At 33.6% G+C, this 26797-nt stretch overlaps 1 protein-coding gene across 6 annotated transcripts; it reads left to right on the top strand.

Moving 5' to 3' along the window:
* On the top strand, positions 1-26664 carry LOC106061879 (putative sodium-coupled neutral amino acid transporter 10). Of its 6 annotated transcripts, XM_056021817.1 has the most exons (19): positions 1-87; positions 1267-1355; positions 2411-2562; positions 3565-3682; positions 4167-4212; positions 4528-4621; positions 4923-5063; positions 6228-6349; positions 7590-7692; positions 8581-8763; positions 10080-10151; positions 13149-13184; positions 14714-14834; positions 16002-16120; positions 17058-17238; positions 17365-17441; positions 18819-18923; positions 20157-20291; positions 22216-26664. In XM_056021817.1, exons 3-19 carry the CDS (start codon positions 2470-2472, stop codon positions 22885-22887), a joined length of 2418 nt encoding a protein of 805 aa, XP_055877792.1. In that variant the 5' UTR covers positions 1-87; positions 1267-1355; positions 2411-2469; the 3' UTR covers positions 22888-26664. The 6 variants fall into 6 exon arrangements, with proteins under 6 accessions (XP_055877792.1, XP_013075556.2, XP_055877793.1 ...); XM_013220102.2 differs by lacking the exon at positions 13149-13184; XM_056021818.1 differs by lacking the exon at positions 13149-13184 and having other exon boundaries at positions 14717-14834.
* The last annotated feature ends 133 nt before the right edge of the window (positions 26665-26797 follow it).

The following is a 26797-nucleotide window of genomic DNA, read 5'->3' on the forward strand; positions in this document are numbered from 1 at the left end:
CTTTGTCTGTTTATTAGTTTATAAACAGCCAAATTCTCTTTCCGCTACCAATAAAATGCCAACAAACAACTTTTTTTGCATTGCTGTGTAAGCTTAGTTTAACAAATTTTCTTTTCTTAGATAAATATCTACTTTGTAAGCGTTAGTCACGTTAGTGTCTACGTCTGTCAATCTGTGAAGATAAAACCTGTGCGTACTCAAAATGAAAGTTTTTAGTGACAGTCTTAGTCTTACTTACTACTCTTACTTACTCATTCTCTTACTCTTACAGTTACTTACTTATACTTACTAGCTAGACTAGATCTAGATCACACAGATCATGTAGATTCTATCTATTTTAAGTATTTAGACTATGAACTTTAAACCAAATTTACTTAATTTAATTTAGAGTGACCCAAATCCCAATCGACCCAATTCAATTTATTCTAGTTCTAGATATTACTAGAACTAGACTAGATGATCTAGATTCTAGATCTAGATCTATTTTATATTTATATTCAATAATATTGTACTATTACTAAGACCTAAGATAATTTTCCCTGATTATTATTGCAATTTACAACCACATATTTTTTATAAAATGCATCTGATCTTTATTTCGATGCTTATGGCTCAACTAGTCCATTCTTATTGTGCATGATTTATTTCTTAAAATTGCATTAGAGCTGGGTGGACTCAGAGGCACCCTAAACTAAAGATCCAAAAATTAAGTCTTCACCAGGATTTAAACCCAGGACAGCAGGACATTTTTACATTTTCACATCAGAGCACTTTGACCCTTGGTGGAAATCTGTGTCACTAAGTCTTTCAGATGTAGGCTAAATGAAACTATATGTCTCCTAAGTTTTTTGTTATGGGTATGCACATTAGTTGGGGAAAAGTAAAGGTGGTTGGGCGTTGTACTGGACACATGACACCCTTGTTAACTGTGGGCGATAGAAATAGATGACCTTTATATTATCTGCCCCATAGATTGCAAGGTGTGAAAAGGGAAACTTTACTTTTTTATGATACAGTAGAACGTCATTTATCAGATGTCAGTAATTCAAAATATCAAATATCCAGGTGATGTTGATAGTAATAAAGGTTTCAGTTCCAGAGTGGGAGGCCATCCATATGGATTCTAATAAAGATTTATATTTTTTTCTGTGTCTTGGGAAATGGAGATTACATTTTCGGACAGGACTTGCTTTGTTGATTCTAAAAGAGATCACATATAATATAATATATATTTGAACTTAAAATGCTTTTTTTTTTTTTTTACAGGAGAGTACTTCTATCATGTGATAGTCATGTGACTCCCTGATGGAATCAGTCTTTCATCTTTATCGTGTAACAATTTTTCACTTTGTAATGTAAGTGTAAATGTCAGTGTAGCACAGGGGTTCTCAACCTGTGGGTCGCGACCCCTATGGGGGTCGATTGATGATTTGCCAGGGGTCGCCTAAAACTATTGAAAAAATGAATTGTTTTTGTCCATTCTTCTATTGCTGTGTGTGTATGTGGAGGGGGGTCGCGGCAGAGTGGGGGGTTGTAAAAAGGGGTCGCCGAGCCTAAAAGGTTAAGAACCGCTTGTGTAGCAAAACCCTCCTATATATAGAAAAACTATACAGAGATCTGGAAACCGGTTCCCGGTCATTTCATAGTAATTTTGTGAAAAGAGGAATATTTAATATATTCATTTTTTTATTTAAATAACAAAAAGTGTAACACATTAGATAAGAATAAAATTAAAATAAAATGCCATTAAAAACTATAAAAATTGAACATGTATAATTATAGAGGTAATATAAGAAAGTGTTATCCTGATATGGTTGAAGTAAGCCTTTATTAGAACAAAAAAATAAAACCTTATTTCAAGGCTAAAAATGACGCGCCCAATTTCAAGAAAGAGTGTTTGAAAAATAAAATAAAGTGAAACATGGTCGTACTTCCTTAATAGTACAATTAAACAATAAAAAAAATAAATATTTAATTGGGGGTGAAATGAACGGTCACCCTGGAAACCATTGCACATTTCATCTCAGATATAGGATCACTGATCTTGACCCTAAACATGAAATATGGGAATTATGAAGAACTCAGTGTTCTAAATTGAATTCAATAACAAGGTTCCTTGTCCTTAAACCTATCTGTTGTCATATAACAACTATTTAAAAGCAAATTTTTCATTTCAAAAGGTTGCTACATTGCTACTTCTCAAAATTGTTTAAGTTTGATAATGCATCGTCAAATAAATGCATACATGTGGGTGTTTACATATAGTATTTTATTTCTACATGTAATTGGCTAAAAAATATCTACAGTTAAAACCTGACTGGCTTCTGAATAAAATTGAACACTGGGATTTGCTCGTGTATTATTTAAATTTTATTTTTCATTATCTTATTTTTTTTTCTCTTCTTTTTAGTGTCTCAGCCTGCTTCTACCATTGACTCGGAAACAGCTGCAGAGCTCAGCGGGACAAGCATGGGCTTACACAATAATATCCCGCTCATCATCAACATGGGTAACAGCATCATTGGGGTTGCTGTTCTTGCCATGCCATATTGTTTTCAACAAGTACGTTTTCATTTTTATTTTCTTTGTTTTATAAGTTTCAGACGCAGATTATTGTCTGGGATCAGAATTCCTTCAGGAGGCAATGGGCTGGATGCTAATTCAGGCCCATCATGACAACAGTCTAGTGCAAATATACTGTTGATGCCGGTCATTGACTTGTAGCACCATATTGCTGGTAGTCAACTAAACCACTGTAGGCGCATTATATCTTAACTTGTAAAACTTGAATCACTTCTTTGTGAATAAAACTAATATAAACTTTATAGACAAATTTGAAAGGAAAATAAATGTAGTAGACTTAAGTAATAATATAAAAATGGTGGTAATGTCAACAAAATTTAGCTCACTAAAAACCATTTTTTTTTTTTCACCCTGGCTATTACTAAAACATTTAATAGCTAACGGATATTTTAACTTATGAATTGTGGCAACCAAGCATAATCAAATTGTGTATGTTATAAAAATATGAAGGGGGCTCGAGGTTTGACATCCGACTCAGAAAGAATTGGGTTTAGTGGGCACCTTAAGGCAGCACTGAAAACCTTCTCCCAGATACCCCCTCCCCCCACTGGTCCACAAATGAGATTGGACTATAGCGCTCTAAGCATGTTATAAGCATAAAAGTAGTGCTATATTAAAGCTATTATTAATTAATTAATTACATTAGAAAATGATTTTGTCAATAATGCCAATTAGGGTTAACATATTAATTTATATTTCACTTTCAGCCTATAGTGAATACTTAACAGATTTCATTTATAATGACAATTATTCCAGTCTATTGTCCACACCTGCCACAAAGTGATAGCTCTAAATTCACTATCATTTTTAATTAGTATTTATGTTCAAAGACTAAACCTGAGTACAAAACAGAGAATCAGAGATTGCTGCTAATGATAAACCCAAATTTAAAAAAAATATTTTTTTTTTACATTTTCTAATACTCCACAATTTAAAATCATTAGTTAAAAATTTAGAGCTATTTTGTTTGAATATTTACAGTGTGGAATTATACTTGGCATGTTGCTGCTTTTATTCTGTACCTGGCTGACACTGCTCTCGTGTAAATTATTAATGAAGGCTGGTATTACAGCTCGGCGGAGGTCTTATGAATTTCTAGGTTTGATATTTTATCTTACAAATATTTAGAATTGTCATTTCCATTTTTTTTTCTCATTAATTTATTTCACTGAGCTACTTAGGTATAGACTTGAAAGAATCACATGACTTAATACTGTTCTTATCATATAAATTGTTTTACTAGCCTTCTATTTAGGATGGTAATTAATAGCTGTGAAATTATTGTAAATTTTCACTATAGGACTATGGTATTGTCTGCATTAGATGAGGCAAAATATATGGATAGCAGCTAAGACTGCACCTCTTTTATTATTTTTAGACTTGAAGACAAGCCTTATCACAAAACTATCAGAGAATCTATTAGAAATTTACTAAATTTAATATTTTCACTTTTCTGTTAATTGTGTTTCACTTAACCACATTATGTTGTTATTTCTTGAATAAGTTAAAACAATAACAAATTCATAGAACTGTGTATTCTAGAAACAAAAGTTGTATACATGCTAGTTATGTTTTATTTCCAGCATATCATACTCATGGAGCCCCTGGGAAATTCATTACAGAAATAGGGTTAGTAGCTCAACTTGAATAATCCTTTTTTTCTTATTTATACTCATGTAAATTATGAGTGAGTCTGGTGTGAATGTACACTTTGGTTTCTTATAGTTATAATGTTTTTGTTTTGTGTAATGCACAAATTGTAAGACAAATTTCCTTACGGATAATAAAGATTATTATTATTATTATTATTATTATTATTATTAAAAAAAATACTTTATTTGAATCGTTATTTGTTCTCTTAAGATTCCGTAGTTTAACTATTATTACGCTGTTTTTTAAAAAACAGCTGGATAAACCTTTTTTTTTTTTTCTGACTTGTTATAGGATGATTGGTATGCAGTTTGGTACTCTCATTGCCCAGATGGTGATCATTGGTGACCTAGGCCCAAGTATTGTGACCAAACTGTTTGGTCTAGCTGTAAGTTGTACACATTACTTCTTCCATGTTGTCATGTCAGGGTGTTTTGTATTTTTCACACTTATATGGTTCACCAATAAAATAAGTTGTCAAACGATTATAAAACACTGTAAGCAATTTTTGGGTAACAACTGAAACACGATTAAGAAGTCTGAGTCAACAAACGTCAACAAACATTTTTAAGAAAGGGACCATTCTAAAAAAAAATTATTTTTTTTTTTTAAATCGAGTCTGTTTTAATTTGCTTGTATTGCATAACATTACCTATAATTACAATAATTTTGTTTTTTGCTTGTTTCAGAATTTTTCTGGGATGCGCACAATTTTAATTATAACCCTTGGCCTTAGTATAGGACTACCAATGGGTTTGTTGAAAGACTTGAGAGCTATCAGTAAAGCCAGCACTGTTTGTATTATTTGCTACTCTGTTTATGTATTCTATGTAAGTTGTTTTTGAATACAGTACTTTTATATTTCTTGTTTTACATATTGGGATATGGATATTTAAATGTTAGCTAATAGGAAATTAATGTGGGAATAAAACAAAAAAAAGGTTTACTAATCTTCACAACTTGGTCAAGTAGATCACTTAACTGTAGTAAAGGAATTATAAATGGATTTTGAAGCTTTTAGTTCTGAAGCAAAGAATAAACAAGACTTGTAACTAACTTATGATAACAATTGCACTAAAGTACCAGGCTTATTAAGAGTAGAACGTGAAGAAAATGTAGCGAAACATAGAAAAAAGCCCGAAGGAGGACTTGAACCATAGACCTTGACGCAATGCCATCACCGTGCAGCAACCAGTTACCAATGTAACGATTACTTTGACTCTCCAGCTCTAAAAAATAAGAGCTTTCAAGTTGGTAGAGTTATCTGACCTCCACATCGCTATCCAGAATTATATGAATGCACTCCCCTGCCAGAGTCCCCACCCCCATAATTCCCACTTAATAATCGCCCTCAAGAGCCATTTTATATTTAGGGCCAGAGGCTTCTTCCAAAGACAAAGACCCTGATTTAAATTACATCTATCTTGTCTCTTTCTAACAATGCAACAAGATGACATTAATAAATATGTATAGATAGCCTTGACAGTGGTAGTAATTAAACAAATGAATTTTAAATAAAGTTTTCAGTGTTGAAACAGATTGTAAGTAAACAGGGTATGTATATATCAAAATAATGATTAGTGCTGCTATTATTACATGTCAGGTCATGTTTATTGAAGGAATTAGCTGGCACTTTAACACTGGCAAGGGGTGATTTTTTTCATAATATATTCCTACATTGGCATCTAGCAAGGATTGCTAAGTCAATTTACCTGAGATTTTATAATGGCAAATAGTTGGTCAATGTGCTGGCACCCATTCAAGTAACAGAGATAAATGATATTTATATTTTAAGATTTTCTATGTGCACATTTGAGACTTTTTAAAAGAATTCTTGCTGTTTTTTATCCCAAGAACTGTAAGACTTACCTAGACTCGCCACCCTGTGCGCCTGATGGTGCAAGAGGATGACCTATAAGAATACAAATTAAATGAAAAATAAATCAAGCTTTTTTATTTTTATGTTACAGTTGATCTAATTAATATTTGGGCAGGTTATTGTTCAATCGTTGCCTGATTTGGTGAAAGGTGATTGGATTACAGATGTCACCTTTTGGCGGACAAAAGGCTTGTTCCGATGTTTACCCATTTTTTCTTTTTCATTTGGATGCCAGTCGTAAGTATCATTCTTATAACTTGTATACCACAATAAGAGCTAGGAGTGAGTTTATTTAAAAACATATCTTTTTAAAAGTATTTATGTCTGTGACACAGCTTTCCCAGCTGAGATTGGGGAGGGGCGGTAGAAAGTTCAATTGTTAAATCAGTTTAAAGTGTATCTGTAATCCTCCCAATTAAACATTACATTGTACCAAAGGTCTTAGGCTGCTCTATTTCTGAAATTTAACTACTAAAGAGTTTATCACAAACCATAAGTTACCTTTTAAAGTACTAAATACAGATATATGTTTCTTTTCTTCTTCTTCTTCTAGCCAGCTTTTTGCTGCTGATCTGTCAGCTCTTTTGCAGACTGTGCCAAGGAAAAATAGTGTGCTGTTTTCTTCAGTTGTTCAGCACTGCCGTAAAGTGTATTGGTTATGTTGGGCTGTAGTGGAAGTAGGGTCTGCCTAAGGTGGATTAGGAAGGGGCATTCAAAGAGGATATGTTTGACGGTTTCATAAGGGTGGGCACAGTGTCTGCAAAGGGGGAGTTGTGTAGCATTTGTTTTGTTCAGATGGTAATTTAATAGAGGTGTGTGTCCTGTTCTTAGCTGGAAAATTGTAGATTGTTCTTTGCGGGGGAGGAAGTTAATAGTGTCCAGTTTGTTAGGCATATAGTCATTTCTTTGTACATGGCTCTGCCTGTGTTTCCTGATGCCCATTGGTTGAGCAACTCCTTTTTGTGATTGTTGTAGTTAACAGGTCTATCTGGTTGTTCCATAGATGAAACTGCCTTTGATAGCTTATCTGCCTTTTCATTTCCCATGATGCCAATGTGTCCAGGGATCCACTGTAGTGTGATATTGATATTTAATTTGATTTTAAAAAGAAAAAAGACAGTAATCATATAAGATGTACAGCCATTTGTTAATCTAGTCCTGCTTGTTGATTAGAAACTTTGCCGTCCTTGGTTTTCCTGTCTGATCCAGGCAGCATATTCCATGCTTTAGGGAAGAAATACACATTTTTCTAGCATTCTATCTAATTCAGGGCTGTTATTCATAGAACCACACACAAATAACTTTACACAAACAACATATGTTTTTCTGAAAAGGGGATTGGGGGGTAGTAACCCATATTTGTACATTTTCTTATTTTTTTAAATTATTTTTAATTTGAAAACTTTTTAGGCTTAGAAGTTTTGCTGGATTATCAAATGGATAAATTTAAAATTGTTGCAAACCGTATTTCCTCTAGGCAACTGTTTATACTCTATGATGCCTTACCAGAGCCGTCCTTGAAAGTGATTTCCTCAGTGACCAACAGCGCTGTCAATCTGTGTGCTGCTGTTTATTTGATTGTGAGTTCTGTGTTTTTGTCTTCTGGGTGTACAACAGATAAAAAATGTATACAGTGTCCTATCAAAAACATATTTTCTTTCCTGTCTCTCTTGTCATGTGTTACTGATGCAACTTTAAAATCTGCCTGTATATGTGGTGCTTCATGTTAACATGATAGTCTGAGTTTGAACCATACTCATTACCATCTCTTGATGTCCAGCACAAGGTTTGGGCTAGGATGTAATAATCTTAATTTCTGAAAGAATGTCCTAAACGTATGTAAAAAAGGTAAAATGCTACTCAAGTTTTTGTTGTGTAGCAGATTTTTTATGATTCAATATGACAAGAGGCTGCCAATATATTTCTTTTAAAAGTGTTAGAATTCTTCATGAGAACTAAACATCCCATTCAAAAAGTTTTACCTAATTTTAATTCTTCATATCACTAGACTATTCTATGTGAAGCGATTTTTTTTTCATATTTCTTAACGTTAATTAAGAGAATAGCAGAAAAAGAAGTAGATTTGATTGGCAGGTGTAGTAACTGTGAATATGAGTTATCAAATCAATTTAATCAATTTTTGCTTGTGAAGTCTGTAAACAGTTCTTTTCATGTATGTGAATCAAATATCACACTTAGGATATGATTAAACCAAAAACCAGTTCACTGGTTCAAATTTTAAAGGATATTTGTACTTCAAGTAATGCCTGATATCTGTCTGTTTTGAAAAGTTAAAAATGCTTTTCATTGTGTAGTTGACAATAGACTAGTGGACAGCTAGAAGACTTGGGAACTTTATATTACTTTCCTATTTAGACCTGAATAAAAATATTACTTGGCTTTTAGACCTTGAGAAAAACTTAAAATGTTGTCTGAAAATCAATAAAAAATTGTATTTCATCCTCCAGGTTGGATTTCTTGGTTATATTTCCTACCACACATACGACATTCCGGGTGATATTATGAATATTTTTCCTATAACTCCTGGAACTGATGCCACCAAAATGGCATTTGTCATTTCAACTGTCATTACATTCCCTGTCATTATATACCCATGCAGATCCAGCATCTACACTCTGTTTTTTGCTAAGGTAAAGTTGACCCTTTATTACTTTTAGCCGTTTCTGTATATAGTCTCATAGAAAGAACAGTAACTCTAAAAAAAAAAAGCTTTACTTCTGATAGAATCATCTTTGTTTTTAACTTTTTTTTTTTTTTTTTTTTGGCCTTATGGATGAAATGATTCTATGTTAATAATCAACACTATTCATTAACCCACTAGCTCCTACCAAAGTAGGATGCATTGTCAACAGCTAAGCCCTACTGCATTTTGATGGGTTAAGTTGCATATGGACACTAGCAAAAGCGTTTAAAACTTTCCTTTAAGAAGAGCTCATTATGTCTTGTTTAACTTATGTCACATTCTTATGTTTTCTAAGAATTTTTTTTAAACGAACGTGCCTGTACTCCCAGCGTATAAGCCCCCAACTAGGAAAGCTTTTTTTATATTCTAGACATTATTTAGAGCTACTCTTCTTTGCTTAAGGTATATTAAGTATATTTTTTTTAGCGGAAATTGGAGCTAGTGGATTAAAATAGCTTATCTATGTTTGTTGAGTAAAATTTTTAAAACTAAAATATTTTTCTTGCATAAATTCATAAATTGAAAGTATTGCCTTGGCAAATGTGAACTGTGCTGACTGAACCATAATAGTTATAAATGTTTTTAATGATTCTGAAAATGGGTCAATATTCCAAATTTAGAAATCTGATGTTTACTTTATGGTAGCACAAAATTAAATTGCCTGGGGGATGCCTCAGTGTTTGGAAGAATTTGTTTTAAATTTCAAAATGTCTAGATATCAAATATAGGATGGTGCATGTAGTATACTTACTGTGCATCTTGTGTTTCTGTGTTGTAGGCCTCCTGTTTTTCAATAGATACATACATCTATTCAAAAGAAATGTTTTTCAATAGATACATACATCTGTTCATCTGTACATTTAATTATATAATAGATGAATAAGGTTCTTGTCAGGCCTTATTCATCTTGCATGGTATATATTGTTGAAAAATGTCAACTGACAATATTGTATTTCTATTCTGAAACATTGCAAGACATGTGTTTGCTGCTTGCATAGTCATATTACAAAGATCTAAATCATGTTTTAATTTGAAATTGCTGGTCTCCAAATTTTAAGTCCTGCCAGCGGAAATCATTTTGAAAAGCAAAAGAAATGTAGAATGCTTTCTCTACTTATCTATTAAACTCTATGAGCTGTTACGCTAGCATGTTGCAGTGTTTAGGGACAACTTTTGATAATGTCTGAAAATTCCTTGTGCAGATTAGTTTTTGCCCGTGATTTTTGTTGTGTGTATAACTGTTTTTCCCTCTCACTACTTCAGCCAACTGACTCTACAGTGAGTTCTCATCCCTTGTACGCTAAACAAGATTCAGAAACCGAAGAAGTCCCAACTGTAATGCTCAGCTTGCTTTCTTTATTTTGTTTAGTGTGCCGCTTTGTAGCTATGTAATCTACAGTAGGTGCTAAACTTAGAGATCTTTTAAATGTAATGCTCGTTGTCTTTATATATCAATGATAGGGATTCCAACTTACCTTTTTGTATTAATACATGTTTGTTGTATTCTGTTGAAAAAAATGTATACAGTAATCAGGGGTGTAGCTAGGAATTTTATATTGTTTGGGGGCCCGGGGGGCTTGATCTCTTTGGGGGCCCCTGCATTTTGCACAATATTTAATTTTTTATGTAAAAAAAACACTCATTTAGGGACCTGCCTCAAGTGGGGCCGGGGGGATTGTCCAATTCTCCCCCCTCCTCCCTCACTCTAGCTACGCCACAGACAGTAATACATTTTCTGGATGTGTTTTTACAAAATACACGAGAGAGATCTCAGTGCAAGCAAATGTCTAAGTCAAAATTTGTTGATTTTCAGTAGTGAAATGAAAAGTGATAGATATTAATTATTTTTTCTCACAAGACTTTGATCTTTTTTAGCTAAATATGCCATGCTTATTTTAATTTTTTTTTGTATTCTAAAAAAAATGGACATGTACATTTGTTTTCCACTAAGGTCTCAAAGAAAGATATTAAATATGTGATGATGGCCCTTAAAACAGGATACATTGAAACCCAGATAATTCTAATTCAAATAAATCGATGTTTGGTACAATTCATATTCATTTCATTGTTAGTTTCTTTTCTTCTTAGTCTTAATTGAAAATAATTGCTCATGGTTCGATTGCCTCGATCACCCACTGACACAAGCCAGGAAGTTGTTATCACCAATCCTTCAACATGCTACTATCAGTATCAGTTAAAATTTCTAGCACAAGATTGTGTGGAAGTGCAAGGCGATTATCTTTGTGATTTTGATGATAGTGTGTTTTGCATCTATACAATTTTTTGAAGGAAAGGGCTTGCAATTAATTTCCTTATAAAGTGTTTCTGTTTTTTTTTTGTGTTTTTTTTTTCACCTGTGATAAACATTCTGAAATGCTGCATTAATTTTGAACTAATTACTAAGCTAGAAAAGTTAATTAAAATAGTTTCAATAAAAACAACTAAAAACTATAGGTCTCATTTTGCTAACTTGAGTATCCTACTATGGGTCAATCATCTCATATTCTTGTATCCAACTACTAAAACAGCGACAATATATTAACAGCTTCAATTCACTCAGTATTTTTTATCTGCTCACCAAATGTTCCTTGTTCTGAGCTTATATACTTGTATGCATTGCATTTGTATACATTCATACAATACATTGACCACACACACAAATACATACATTTTTATACATTTTTTTTTACAAAAAAGCACTGTACATATATATATATATAGAGAGAGAGGGAGAGAGAGACACGCACACACATGCAAAAAGCTTTAATATTTGCTTTGTTCACTGTTTCTATTTTCAGTCCTTTAAAGGCTCTTATATAAATACCATTCCATTATCAATACTTCTACAGGGTCTATGTATATTATAACAATACTGTACATGTATACTGGTTCAACTGAAATAATGGTTATATTTTTAAGATATTATTATTATTAGTAGTATTATAGCTTTTATATAGCGCTACTTTCATGCTTATAGCATGCTCAGAGTGCTTTTGGTCCAATCTCATTTGTGGACCAGTGGGGGAGAGGGGGTACCTAGGAGTTGGTTTTCCGTGCTGCCTTTAGGCGCTCAGTAAACACAACTCTGCCCGAGTCGGGTGTCGAACCTCGAGCCCCCTTCTAGGTAGCCAAGCCAAGTTCAAGCGTACTTGGCCACTCGACCACGCTTGTGTTCACGTTACTTTAATACTAATGATTACACCAATAAAATCAAGTTTCTGGTGACACATTACAAGCATTTCATTTTAAAATAAACTACAGCATGAATAATTTTGTGCTTCAAAATATTATTTTTTTACAATTAGGTTAAATATATATATATTTGTTAAAAATTTTAAATAAATATTAGTTATTTGCATTTAACTTTTTCTTATCACTAATACAGGCAAAATTCATGCTTATGTTTAGAGCTAGCCTTTAAGGGCATATTTTATATGGGTGCCAAATACTTTTAAATAATGTAAGATTTGGCATAAGAAATGGTATGGCCAGTCTCATGATATACTTATGTGTATGTCTTATGACCAAATGTACAAAATCGTGTAGAAAATTTTACATTTATTCTTCATGATTAGCTAATTATAGCATTGAATAGCAAAATACCATGTGTATTGTGTCACTTGGGCCATTAACGTGTAGACCTGCATTATCAGTTATTGGCTTCACATGAACTTTAAAGTGGTTCAAAGATGCATTTAATGTTTGTAAAGTAAAATTCCCATTTCAGACGTTGTGATAGAGTAGATGATGTAAAGGTCAACGAGGGAGTCATGTAGCCAGCACAACGACCAACCACCTTTACTTTTCCCCAACTAGTGTCAGGTACCCATTAGAGCTGGGTGGACCCAGAGGCCCCCAATTATCTAGAGATTAAAAATCCCAGTCTTCCCCGGGATTCGAACCCGGGACCCCAGTTTGACACTAAGCGCTTTACGGCTAAGCCACCGCACCTCCAAGTTGTTCAAAAATGCATTAAATGTTTGTAAAGTAAAGTTCCCCTTTCAGACATTATGATCTATGGGGCAGATGGTGTAAAGGTCATCTGTTTCTAGAGCCCATGGTTAATGAGGTTATCATGTGGCCAGCACAACAACCAACCACCTTTACTCCCACAACTTATGTCGGTACCCATTAGAGCTGGGTGGACTCAGAGGTGCCCTAAAGATCCCAAAAAGTAAAAAAAAAAAGTCTTCACCAGGATTCAAACCCGGGACTCCCGATTCGGAAGCCAAGCGCTCTATCACTCAGCCATTTAATGTTTTTAACCTTTCATGTTATCGTTATAAAAGGGTTAATTATTTAGTCCTGATATGTTTTTGTTTTTTTTACCAGGATGGATTAGATTTTTCAGATTACTTCACACAAGATGTAACTAGCTTGCATTTCAGTTTGTTTTTTATTTTGTATCAGGCCAAAGTCATGTCTGAATTTTTTTTTGAACAATGAGGGTTCATTTTTGTTTTAGCACTAACACATTTTCTAATAACCCAAATGATCATTCTGTTCAAGTTTTATGCCTTACTTTTACCACATTGACTTTAAATTCTGTTTTTGAAGGGGGTGATGCTTTTAAACAATCAGGTGTCAAGTTCAAATATTTACTATGAATAACAGAACTTTGGTTTTTATTTTTACCATAATTTGCTCATTTTACATATTTATAAATATATATTTACTAAGTTTAGATGTGAGGATATGTGTTCATATACCCTTATTTTAATGCTATTAGGAAAACTATTAATTACATGTTAGATAATTATTTTGATTAATTTCTGAATTTGAAATTGTTTTTCATTAAAGTGCATTCTATTTTAAAATCTTAGTAACCTAAAACAAGAGAACATAATTCAGAATATCGCATATCTTGTAAGTCACATAGTAACTCTTGTTTGATGATTGCTGCAAGACCACTTCATTTAATTCTTACAAAAGAGGTTAACGATAAGATTAGAGCTTAGAAAAAACTGAATTTGGGTTATACTTGTGAACTTTTAATATCATAAAAAGTTGTGCCAGCCATTTTTAATTGAAACAGGAATAAAAATAAATACAATTGATTGACTTCTATGTTTATCTGTGTAAGTCAACATTGAATGTAGAAATAGGATGAACTTTTGAAATTTTTTCTTAGACCAGATCTTTGCTGTTCAACAGTGTTTATTTCTCTCTCTGTCTCTCTCTCTTTCTGAAAGATTATTTCTTAAACCAGATTTATCACTACTATAAAGTTAGAATAATATTTTCTAAAACAAAATTAGCTCAGTTAGCACTTACATATTTATCAACATCATTCTACATACATATACCTTTGTAATATGCCTCTAACAGCTTAACTATTTTGGGACTCGCAACGGTTAAATAATTGCTTTTTAGCATTTTTCTCAATACCATAAATATTCATCTTATCAAATAAATAACATAGAATCATTCCCTTCTGAGGCCGATCTTATTTTTACATCCATCTAAAAAACTAATAAGATATTTTTTTATTTCAATTGCATGACTTATTAAAAATGTTAAATATTCATTTTTCTTTATTAAGCTCTAGTTGTTAAATGTTTTATTCTCAAAAGCCTAGTACTATTGTGTGTGTTTTTCTATAGAAGTGAAATCTATTTAGTGTTAGAAAAGATATTAAGTTATATTAATATGGATTTTAAAAAAAATTATTACATTTTTATTAGTTTAATTTTAATAACAACCAATTATTTTTTTTTAAATACATTTCATGATACAATCCTTTTATTGGATTTTTTTTTTCTAAATTACCTGGATTTTTTAAAAAAAGATGAGAATGTATTCCGTCTTTATCTTCTTGGATGCTAAGATAAGCAATAGATGATTCGTATTATTGAGACCTTCATAAAATTATCTGTTTTCATATTTTATCTGGTCAGAAGTCAAAACACCATGATGATTTCCTGGCGCCAAACAGTCACATGCCAGAAAGGCTATTTAAAATGATCACAGTTGGTATTGTGTTGAGTTCCATGGTACTATCTCTCTTGATTCCTAATGGTAAGTTAATTCACTACATTCTAAGTTATGGGATGGGGGTTGTCAAGGCTGAATGTTGCTGGGTATAACTCTAGTGTGTAGTGATGTGCTGAGATCTCTTCTTGCCTCGTAATTATCAAACTTTTGCTCTGGCCACTTCAGCCATCGCGTAGCATTACTGTGTACACACACTTACACGTAAATATATGGAACGTAACTCCACAGATGCAGACGAGGAAAGTTTAATTACACAAAATAAATAACAATAAATACTGGCTACTCATGCCATGTAGACAAAGTAATCACATCAATGAAATATTAACAATATTAATCCAAAGAAATCTTTTAAGTTAACACTTGATCAAATTTGTCACAGTACACATTACAGACAGAGAAAATTATATTACAGCCACTCTATGCTGGAGTTCTTCACTAACTGATTAACATTGACCCTTATTTTAGAGTCCCTTAAACTTATTCTCGTGTTTTCAGCACGGAATATTAAAATAGGTGACTGAGTGTCACTTCATGTCCCAGGGGTTCTAAAACTGGACTGTGACAGGGGTAGTGCTATATCAGCATGCATTCATTTAAAGCTATAAATATAGTTTGTGGTTTAAAATATCTTCAGAATTTACATACTTTTTGTGGTTTACATAAAGATTCAAATAGAGTACACTTTGTATGCTCATCAAGCACTTACAAAGCTCAACAACAACAGCAAAAAAACTGTTATTCAATGGATACCAGCTCACATACAACTAGCAGGAAATGAGAAGGCTGACACACTCGCCAAGAGTGAGAGAACAAACTCACAAGTAAACTCTGCACTCTATCCAGAAGAAATGAAGAAATTAATTGTAGATAAAATAAATGAGAAATGGACGAGCTCCCATCCAAATCACAAGAAAGATGACGCTTACTATAAGCTATCCCGACAAGACCAACCTCTAATCTTTCGACTCAGGACCGGACACAACAGAATGCGACAACACATGTTCCGGAAGCTCAAAATTGGAACCAGTGAAATCTGCCCAAGAAGTATGCTCATCAAATGTACTTGTGTGTATAAGTTGTTTATTTGTACTTTTGTGTATAAGTTGTTCATTTGAAATTTGTACTTTTCTGTATAAGTTGTTTATTTGTACCTTTTTTGCCTTTGTGTATAAGTTGTTTGTTATCTTTCAGTGGAAATTGTACTTGGCATCAATGGAGCTATCATGGGAACACTCATCTGTTACATCTTCCCTGCCTTGTTTTACTTGAAGGTGATGGGCAGCAGTCCAGAGGACAAAAACAAAGCTCAGGTCAGTTGGATGACTAGAACAGTTTTGTTTCTCCTGTGCATTGAAACTTAATATATTGAATTCTATATACAACGCATGAGGCACCCTGACCGCACTTCCCCGTGGAGGCTGTCCAGGCCTGAGCAAAGTGCAGGTCAGGCCATTGTCCTGTTGGCTCATATTTCTCACGGCTATGGCCAAATTTTGATTCACGGTGCCCCTGCTGCAGGGAAGAAGAGAAAACCGTGCCTCATATCCTGTTTGACTGCCCCAGACTTGCTGATCTTTGTCTCGACAGGTCTGGGAAACCAAAACTTCTCGACCTGTATGGCGAAATTTATGCACTACGCAAGACAGCAGGGTTTCTGTCCAGGGCTTTTGCAAGAGAGGATTTGAGCCTCTCAAGCCCTCACTCCAATGGAGTTTGATGATGTTGATGTTGATATACAATGTTTATTTGTACATACTGTTTGGGAGTATTGTTATTTGTATTAGTGTACTGAAACTACATGTTGAATGCTGCCTGGTTATGGGGTATGTCTCTATAATCTGGAGTCAAACACTGCTCCCAGCCATCTCCTGATGTTCAGCTTGAGATTTGGGCGAGGATGTAATTTAAATAATTCTGAAGGAACATCCAAAACTTGTTAAACAATATCTGTATAAATTCCTAAGTTATATTTATTTATTTTCTGAATATTTAATCTTCTGAATGTTTTAATCAGAGTTAATCACAATAGGGTTTGACCCCCAGATTATTGAAACAACAGTCCAGAGCACATACCTCATGACCAGACAGCTTTGTCCATGAATTTCAAACAGTTACAGTTTTTACTTTTTGTGAAATGGAGCGTCCTTCAACAGCGTCTTTATTGTATACATTCAGGTTTAAACAGTATTAAAGGAAATGTGGCATCAGAGCATTTGATTTTTTTTGTTTTTAATTTTGTATCTGCAGTTTTTACTTTTCGCTGGAATAACAATCTTACTTGTAAGCACCATGGCAACACTGAGTCCTCTAGAGCCACAACATGGCCACCATCATCACCGTGACCTCCCAGAACTGCTTCCAAATAGAGCCACGCTGAGCCCTCTCAACCAGAATGAAGTGTTAGCCCCTGACACGCCGCCTCCACTTGGTACATTGATAAGTTGCTTATCTAGTTTATCAAAATGGATATATCGTAGTGTATATATTGTATTTACATTGTTATGATTACATAAAGAGTTTTAAAGAGACTTTCCACTTGTATCTCTCTGAGCAGTGAATAATGATGTCCAAGCCAATGATGGAAGGAGGAAAGAGCCTCCAAACCCTGACCCACCTGACAAAGTTGTGGAGGTAACAAACATTAGTTGGTCATGCAGATTAACCCAATAGCTCCTATTTCTGGTCAAGAAAAACCCTTCCCAGGCCCTAAGCAAAGAGGGATAACTCCAAATTTAAAAAGTCCTACAAAAATTATTTTTTTTAAATAATCAAATTTAAGATATACTACATATAAGCAAACAAACAACTTTAAAAAAATAAAACGATATGTCTAGTTTTAAAAAAAACAAACTTTTAGTACCATTTGAATATTTAAAAAAAAGCTTCAAAATACACATTTTCCCACGTGAGGGCTTATACACTGGGGCTATGGGCCTGTTTGTTTGAAAAATTATTTAAACAATAAATATTTTCCCGATTTTATTAAAAATAGAATTGGTAATCTCCAAAATGATTTGCAATCATGCTTGCAACGAAAGTAGAAGAAATCTTCTTTTGGAAAAGTTTAAAGCAAGTATATTGAATAGGGGTTTTTTTAAACGTTCTGCAACGGTTTACGACAAAAACGGGAAAACATTTCCAACTGCAGAAGGAGCTGATGGGTTAAAAAATGGTTAAAGTTAATATTCATTATGTCAGACATAATTTTAAAATTTAATGTATGTAAATTTCAGTAAATTGTTTTCAAACAAATACACTATACACCTGCAGATTATTCACAAATACAAAAAAAAAAACATTAATGAAAAATTCTAGACATCTTTAAGATTGATTATTTACATGATTGTTGTTGTTTTTTTTTTGAAGATTTCTTTTGTGGATCATTTATTAATATATTGATCATAAATAAGTATTTACCTTCACCTTTCCCTTCTGTAGTTTTTTTTACTCATCTCTCCATTCCTCTCTGTCATTTGCCAGGATTAGTCTCTTTTTTTTTGACAGGCCTGTTCATTCCTTGATGTTGTCTTCCCATCACTTCTTTTGTCTGCCTCTTCTTCTTTCTCTGGAGCTGTTCTCTGCAGGAAGGCCTTAGCCAGCCATGTGGATCTTGTGATTAGGCAATTCAGTCTTGGGTTAGGGTTAGGTGTTAACGCTTTAACTGTGGTCAGAAGGTCACTGTGAGGGATAATTGCCATTGTGGTGCTGTTTTGGATTTTCTTTTTTGTGATACTGTCATTGTAGGTGATATGTAAAATCCTACTGTAGCATCTCAACTCCATGTCTATGATCCTCCTCTTTAATTCTGCAGTTAAGAGTCCATGACCAACGATTGCATCAGTTTGATCCCAAGGCCATTGAGGCAACAGTCCATAGCACATATTGCAGGACCAAGCAGACATCCTTTTTAGGGGCTATATGACTGTAGTGAAAGTTCAACATATCTTTGATGACTTTCAGTGTATCATTATTCTTCTGCTTATGCATACTACAAATGTATTGGTTTAGGTCAAACAAAAAGTTGATGTTGGAAATCAACCAATTGCAGCTCAGGATCAAGTTGTTGAGAAAGTTGAGGATGATAAGTCCCAGGAGGAAGCAATCAGAGCAAAGGCAAGTTTTATGTGCTCAACATTTTGTGAGCTTGTCTGAAAATGTAAAGGGCATGAGATTCTTATTCAATTAATGTTTCTTTTGTGGCTAACCTATGTGGGGGATTCCCAAAGCCCTTAAACTTTGCAAACAACATTTTGAGTATTTTAATTTATAATATATCAAGTTTCTTTTTTAAAAAAGATAAAGCAATATGTAGTAGTGTGGGAAGATGTAATGGAACCTAAAGGAAAACTTAAGAAAAAATTAAAAGAAAATTTTGAGAGAGATTTTGAAATATATATAAAAAAAAAAACAAATGTCAAGGACACCCCCTGGTTACTGTTGACCACTGAATGCTCAAATGTTGTTTTTTTACAAGTAGAAAAGCTTAGAATTTTACTCTGCAGTTTAAAAATGTGTACAAACATTATTATATGCTTTTAAAATACATGGCGTAACAATATTTGATTGTTCTGTACACTGGACTCTGTGCGATAATTTCCCACTGACCATATCTATTCTGTTAAAGCTCAGTAAAATAATAGTCTTTGTCGAAAAATGCTTTGTGTTTTCTTTCCTCCATATAAATTACTTTTGGCTAGAAATGCCATTGCTTTGGTATGGTAATGTTTGTTCAAATATATATGTTATAGCCAGAGCCTGATATATCAGTCCATTCTAATAGAGGCCAGTCAAAATTGAAACTGGCCAAGAGCACTAAAAGTTACCTGTTCAACGTATGATATTTTAATTTTATTTTAGTGTGTTGGCTGACTAGTATCAAAAATAGAACTATTATGTTTGATTCTATACCTTTGTTTCTATAGCTAAATACCTAAATGTTTGTTGTAGAAACCATAATCTATATTCATGTTTTTTTTAACACTCTAATAATAATAATAATAATCTTCAATATTTACTGGTAGGAATTTTTACACCTAATTGTTCAGCAATTTTTCTATAACTCTTATTAATCAGCACATTGTGCTTGGCCTGATAATCACTAACATTTAGCAAAATGGCTAACCTAGGCACAATATAGACAAATTGATTGAAGTACAAATTTCTTGCCAATGCTAGAAATGGTCAACCATTTCGGCAAGCGGCTAGAAGTCAGACATATGCATTACTATTGGTTGTTGATCTGTTTTATACGATAATTTGTATTTATTTATTTTATTTGTTTTAAAATTGTTTTAAAATAAGTAAATCAATGTACGGTTTCTTGAATAATTTTGTTCTTGTTGCTAGGAACTAGAGAAAGAAAAAAAACAAGATGACCTGATTGCTAAACTGGAGCAGCATCGAGTGGAGCAGGAAAAGTTGATAGAAGAACAGAAACAGTTGATACAACAGTTTAAACTTCATCATCAAAAAGACATGGAGGTGGAACTCTTTTTTTTTTCTTTATCATTGAAACTTTTTTTTTCTTTATAATTGACTTTGATACTAACACATGAACTGTAATATAGCATTTCTCATACTTTGGTCAGACCTGCCTACCAAAAAAAGTCCAAATGCGTAACACTGATGGTCAAAATGCGTATTTTGGCACCAGAATGCGTAACACTTACTAACACTTACGCGATCCACTATTTTGTCATAGTCATATATATATATATAATATTAGATCTAGATGTCATGATTAGATCTACAATCTAAATCTAGATCAATACGACAATAGAGATGATATCTAGATTAGATCTGGATCTATCATAATCTATGTCTATATAATGAATATAATCTACTGACTACTCTAGATCTGGGCTCAAGAGTGTTACTAATGCCGTGGATCCGCTACAAACGTAGGTCTACTCCAAACTTTCGTAGGCCTACCTTCATCCTAGATCTATTCTATACTAAGAATCTAGTCTAGATCTAGACTAGATGGTAGTAGATGTTATCGATATAGATCTAGTCAATCTAAATCATACAACTAAATTGGATCTAGATTGTAGAGTAATGTAGAGAATCATGACATAACGTAATGACAAGCTAGATCTATTCCTGTATAACAAGTTTTCTAGAATCCAGATCTAGATCTAGATTAGATATCTACAATGTCACTCAATGTGTTTTGAATCGATAGCACTTCGATATTTTTTTTCTATATAAATGAATACGGGAATCAGGGATTCAACATAATTAATTTCTACTAATGAACTTACAAAAAAAAAAAAAAGTCACGTTGGTGTATCAGCTAACTGATGGTACCACTCTCGCATTCTTCATTTCTAGACTAAATCTAATTGCTTTTAAGAACCAATCAACGTATAGATATGGACACAATGTGTTCCCCCACCTTTTCTGCCCCCCCCCCTCCCCCCAAACAGGACGGCTTAGCATGACCTCCGTGACCGCTCGTAAGCTAGTCAAGAGAGGGGGGGGGGAATGCGTAACGCGACGGGTTAAATGCGTATTTGTCTGTTTGGTGTATGACAGCTGTCAAAGTAGGCATAAAGAGGTTTGATTTCTTTTTCAAGGGACAAAACACAAAAGTCATATTTTCATCGTGGTTATAAATCTCATAGGAAAGTCTTTGGTGAAGTTACATCCAATCCAGTATTTAAAAATACCAACAGCTTTAATCAGACTCAAGTAAACTGACTTAATTAGACCCATAAAGATGGCTATGAAATGTCATTATCATAGCCTGAGTGTCTTGGTAGGTTTTATGGGTTTATCTTGGGGATGATTGAACAATAACAATATTTAATGCTAAGTACAAATATATATTCTTCAGAATATTTAAAAATCATGGGATAAAAAAATAATGTATTATTAATAACACAAATGAACACACCTCACGCACTCACACTCAATTTCAACCACATGACCCTGTAGCTCCAAATACTAGACCTGGAGTTACAAGGCTCAAACTAATCAAGGGTCAGTCCCAGCTCCAAGGAGAGCTCAAACCCTAACCCTCCACCGTAGCCCGGAGCCTAACATCCTGAATCAAAGAGCAACTTGAATCTAGTGATGCCGCTAAAAGAACTTTCATTAACGTCACCCATACAGAAATATCAACCTGATTAATACATTTATGTACAAACAGAATCTACAGCTAAAAATCTCTCTCAACTACAAGAACAGTAAAGGATAGGAGATTTTACTTTTTTGAATCTCTTAAATTTCTGCACCAATAAAATATACTGTAGTAAAAATTAAAAAATATTCGCTTGCTGATCAAAATGCAAGTTTTTTTTTAAGCCAGTTAATTATTTTTTTACATCTTAGTAATCTTTTGTTGTTTCTTTTTCATATTATTGTATTGCTGTCATGCTGGCTGTTTATTACTCTGTTACAGGACAAGAATCACCAAATCAACCAGCCCCAGGATGGGCAGCTGCAAGCCAATCAGCAACAGCCTTTCCAAGATCAAGGCCATGCACCACAAGATATAGTACACCATAACAACCTTCTTCAGGCTGATCCACAGGGGGCACGGCTGAGTCAAGGTGATACAAATGAGAACAAACAGCATTTTAACATCGACTCCCCAGCAGCGCCTCATGGAGACTTGCTAGCCGCCAAGCCTGCAAACTCGGTGCTGAATGCACAAAATGAGAAGGCACCGATGGGAACTGATGCCCCACTTTTACAGAATCCTCCACAGAATTTAGTAAACCAGCCGCAGGAACCCATCCAGCCACAAGTTGATAAATTATCTGACTTTGGTTCTGAAGATCTACATAGGTTAAAGAGAGACACTAACCAGACATTGAAAGAAAGTGTCAAACTAAACCAGGGAGCAGAAGCTGCTCCTCTAAACTCGTCTGCTGACAAATCTCAGGCGGACGCTGTCCCCTTACAAAAAGCAATTGACAATAATAATGCAGCCCCGACCCAGAAAGTTGTTGAAACAGAATCGGGAGGCTCAACTAAACCAGCCAATCCATTGGTGGACATTCACACTGTAAAAGTAAATTCCAAAAATCCAGAAATGAGACGCAAGTTACGATCTCTAGGGATAATGTGATTTGGACAAAAAAAAATACTACTTTTCATCATATTGCTTAAAAAAAAAAAATTCAAGTATTATAAGCTCTTAGTAAGAAGACTACTCCTAGTGTGATAAAATGGCACACTGTTCATGAGTACAGTAATGAGAAATTGAAATGTTTTTGAGTACCTCGTACTCTTGGTTAATTAGCTTGCGTTTTCTTTTTCATAGTAGGAAAGAAAAGGGCATGCATTCATTGACAATGTGCTGGTGTCTTGTTAAATATTGGATGACTTTGTCCTTTCATGCCCAGGCCTCCGGTAGTAAATTGGTTTCTCTTATGTCTCTCTCTCTTATTTTAATGACTGTTTTTCTCAATGTGGGTGAACATGTGTGTGCATAATTTGTTCCCTTGAACATATTGAATGAAATATACCATGTTTCTTTTTTGTTTTATATTAATGCATTTACATAATTTATAACATAAATGTACATTTCTCTTTAACATTATGGCATTAGTGGTAATGAAAAAAAAAATGTTTTGAATAACTATGTGTTAAATATGAACAGTTATTTCTTAATTATTTCTTAATGTTATTCAAATTATTGATACCAAAATAGAACTGGATTTTTTTTGTTTATAGTTCAGTTAGTTCCCCCCATGTTTACTGGTATTGAAGAAAAGTCTGTATAGAAAACTTGGCATTTCTTTGTTAGCACTAGTTGCTGATAATTCGCTTCTCATTTGTTATATACATTGATATTTGTAGTTAAAAGAATTGACAACTTGACCATTTGAACTATAGGACCAATACTTGATTTGCTGTGGTGGAACCTTCAGTGTATCTGAATAGGAATGTCTCTACAGTCACATGAAAAGTGCTCAACAAGATGAACCACGGTTGTTCTACCCCTAAAGAAGGCCAACAATAGTACTTGATTACTTTGAAAGAGGAAATTTACATTTGGCAGGTCACCTCGAAAGAATGTCAGAGAACAGAGGAGCAAAGATTGTTCTCTGTCAAAAACCGCAAAGACAGACCACGAGTATGGTGGCTTGATGAATGTAGAGGCAGATCTACAACAGCTAAGAATCTGGGCTTGGAAACTTAAAGCGCTAGATAGATCAGAATGGAGAGATGTGCTAGAGCAGACAGGAACCCTCCATGGGCTATAGTGCATCTGAAATGGATGTTTGGTTATTAGAAAAGTCTTGTCTACTCCTTGGTTTGGTCCAGCCTTTCCCATATTGGTAAACCTACTCTGATATAATCTTATTAAACTACAGGTGTGAATATCAGGGTGAGTGAAAACTTAAGTGTTAGCTTAAACTTTTCACTCTTTTTTTCTCTTTCTGTCTGTTACTGACACATTTCTGCTGATAAATTTCGACAGAAGTGACTTTTTTTTTTTAAACCGCCTTATGAATTTCTGGGATATTTCAACTGATGTAAAAGTGCCAACCATTAAAACATATACTTTATAAAAAAAACTTTATGTAAGACATTTACCTGGGTGATTTACATATCGACTGCTACTCTCTGTCACTTGTACAGTGGGGATAGCCAACACCATGTGTCGAACACATATCACACAACCCTACACTTGAACTGGTTGTGAAACAGGAGCACTTAAAACCAGAGAAATGGCCTCAACTGGTTTTAGGTCTGGTATTACTACTACCGTACCTTTGTTGAATAAATGTTGATCAGAGGTTGATTCAATATTATACTTTCTAACATCTTATTTCAAAAGGTACTGACCTTTTTAGTCCCAACTTAACTCCATCTCTCCGTAATTATTTTCCTTGTTCCGATAAAATTATTCATTTTGCTCATTTGTATTTCACTATCCTGGTTATGATTAAACTTCAATAACTTTTTGCTTCATATCAGAAAATGTTATATTTAGTATAGAACTATTTTTTTTACATAACACAAATTTCAAAGTTTATAAATCCAAAAGCTCAATGTAGTTTAATGGGGTCAAGTCAATGTTGGCATCTTTAATTAGGAAAGAGTTAAAACATTTTATTTTAAAGAAAACTAACAAACTTTATTTCAGATGTAGGCTACTTCTATATGTGAGCCTGATATATTTCTAGGGAAAAGATTCAATTGATTCTATCATTTACTTATTTATATTGCACTGAACCATATAAATGCAAATGTCTTGTTTTTGATTACTCTTAACAGCCTTGTACTGGTCTCTACCAGTACAGAAATATAAATCTAAAAAAATGTATAAACTTATTGACTTTGTTGAATATATAAAAAGTACCAGTTTTTTGAGAGAAGAAATTCTGGTTGGTTTAATGTTAGCCCTGAGGAAATCTGCTCAATGTAATAATGATGTACTTGTATATAGATTGCTATGAATATTTTGTGTCTCTCTTAAGATTATGTTTGATTTTATTAGAGTATATATTTGTGTCCAAATCTTGTCACAGTGTTATCAAATTCAATATCTGCTGTGATGTGCCGTTTGTGGCCAAGTTGTTTACGTCTACAAAAACTTGTCCCTTTGATGTTTTCTCTCCTCTCAGGTTATAATTTCCTACAAAAATCCTGATGCTTTAGAATCTTAATACAATTACATTAATTCACAAGACAAGACGGCTGTTATTAGTCCATGACCTTCACCTATTCAACTTGTGTGATAAGAACTACCACTAAATGTGTAAACATGGAAACTATATCGAAGTACAGTATGCCAGAAAATTTGATTTGACAGTTTGTATTCAAATTACAGCAATGAAAGTACATATACCGGTATTTAAATAGTCTTTGGGTATTTTTGGCTTATAATTTGAAAATAAATAATTTTGTCTCAACTTACGCATTGACTGACATTACATGTTTTATTTTATACAGAATGAGTGCATTAGCATTTTTACTCTGATAGTGTGAAGAATTATAATCTCAGTTACTTGCCTTCTATCATTAAGTTTATTGGCGCAACTTTTTAACTAATTCCATCCATTCCTTTCTTGCCTTTTCCATTAATATGATTAAGAAATAATTTAAGATTGTATACCTGATGTTGCCTATCTGTTGTAGCAAGGTCTGTGCTTGTGAAAACAATCTTGTTTATGGTTGGTCGGCAGATCCAGTGGATCCTGTCAGTCATGGCAACTGTTATCTTCTTTACACTATAGTTACAAAAATTATCTCCAAGAAGTTGTATGCTTATGTAACGCATGATTAGGCAACAATACAGTGTACCATTTTGATCTTTAATCTGTTAATATAGACTGCAATATAGGCCAAGCTTTTACATTACAGTCCATTTGTTTAAGATGGGCCTGCATAAGGCATAGAACTTAGAAGAACTAAGTCAATAACATTCCCAGAATAATTTAGGGCCTCTAAAAAGACCAGCCAACTCTTTAGAGAGAGCAACTCAAAACCTAAATTGAAGTTTTTTTCCCTTATTTTGTAACATTTTATTTTAACAATGGCAAAACTTACATTGCTATGGGAGAAATATTCTAACATTAGTAACTATGTACGGTAACTTAAGAAACCTTAAACCTTTGACATTGTTTTCGTATCAATTTGACATGTATGTTTAAAATTCATTCTGTAATAACTTTAGGAATAATTGTTTATAATCTTACAGTAACTTACCTGATAGGATGCTGTTATGGCATCTTGATCTTGCATCCACTAACTTAACATTAACATATTAACTAAAGTAGCCATTTTCTCATAAGACAAATCAGATACTAGTATATGATGATAGACACATTTGTGATGCCATGTGGTTCATTGTTTTATATTGACTGTAAGAGGAATTAAACTTTGATTATAGCTTTTAAAGTCGTGTTTTTGTTTTAGTAAGTTGTTAGCACTTAATATACAATTTAGAATACTGGTAACCTTTTTTTTTTTTTCCAAAAATTATTTGTCTGTAGAATAGAACTCATAATTATCAGCCATTCAAT

This window comes from Biomphalaria glabrata, chromosome 2, assembly GCF_947242115.1.
Source record: "Biomphalaria glabrata chromosome 2, xgBioGlab47.1, whole genome shotgun sequence".
NCBI classification, from domain to species: Eukaryota; Metazoa; Mollusca; class Gastropoda; family Planorbidae; genus Biomphalaria; species Biomphalaria glabrata.

Excerpts from the sequence above, each read along its gene's own strand:
- LOC106061879 (XM_056021817.1), top strand. The coding sequence starts at position 2,470 with ATGGGCTTACACAATAATATCCCGCTCATCATCAACATGGGTAACAGC. Across the intron at positions 2,563-3,564 it reads TGCCATATTGTTTTCAACAA|TGTGGAATTATACTTGGCAT; the intron begins GTACGTTTTCAT and ends GAATATTTACAG. Across the intron at positions 18,924-20,156 it reads AGGAAGCAATCAGAGCAAAG|GAACTAGAGAAAGAAAAAAA; the intron begins GCAAGTTTTATG and ends TCTTGTTGCTAG.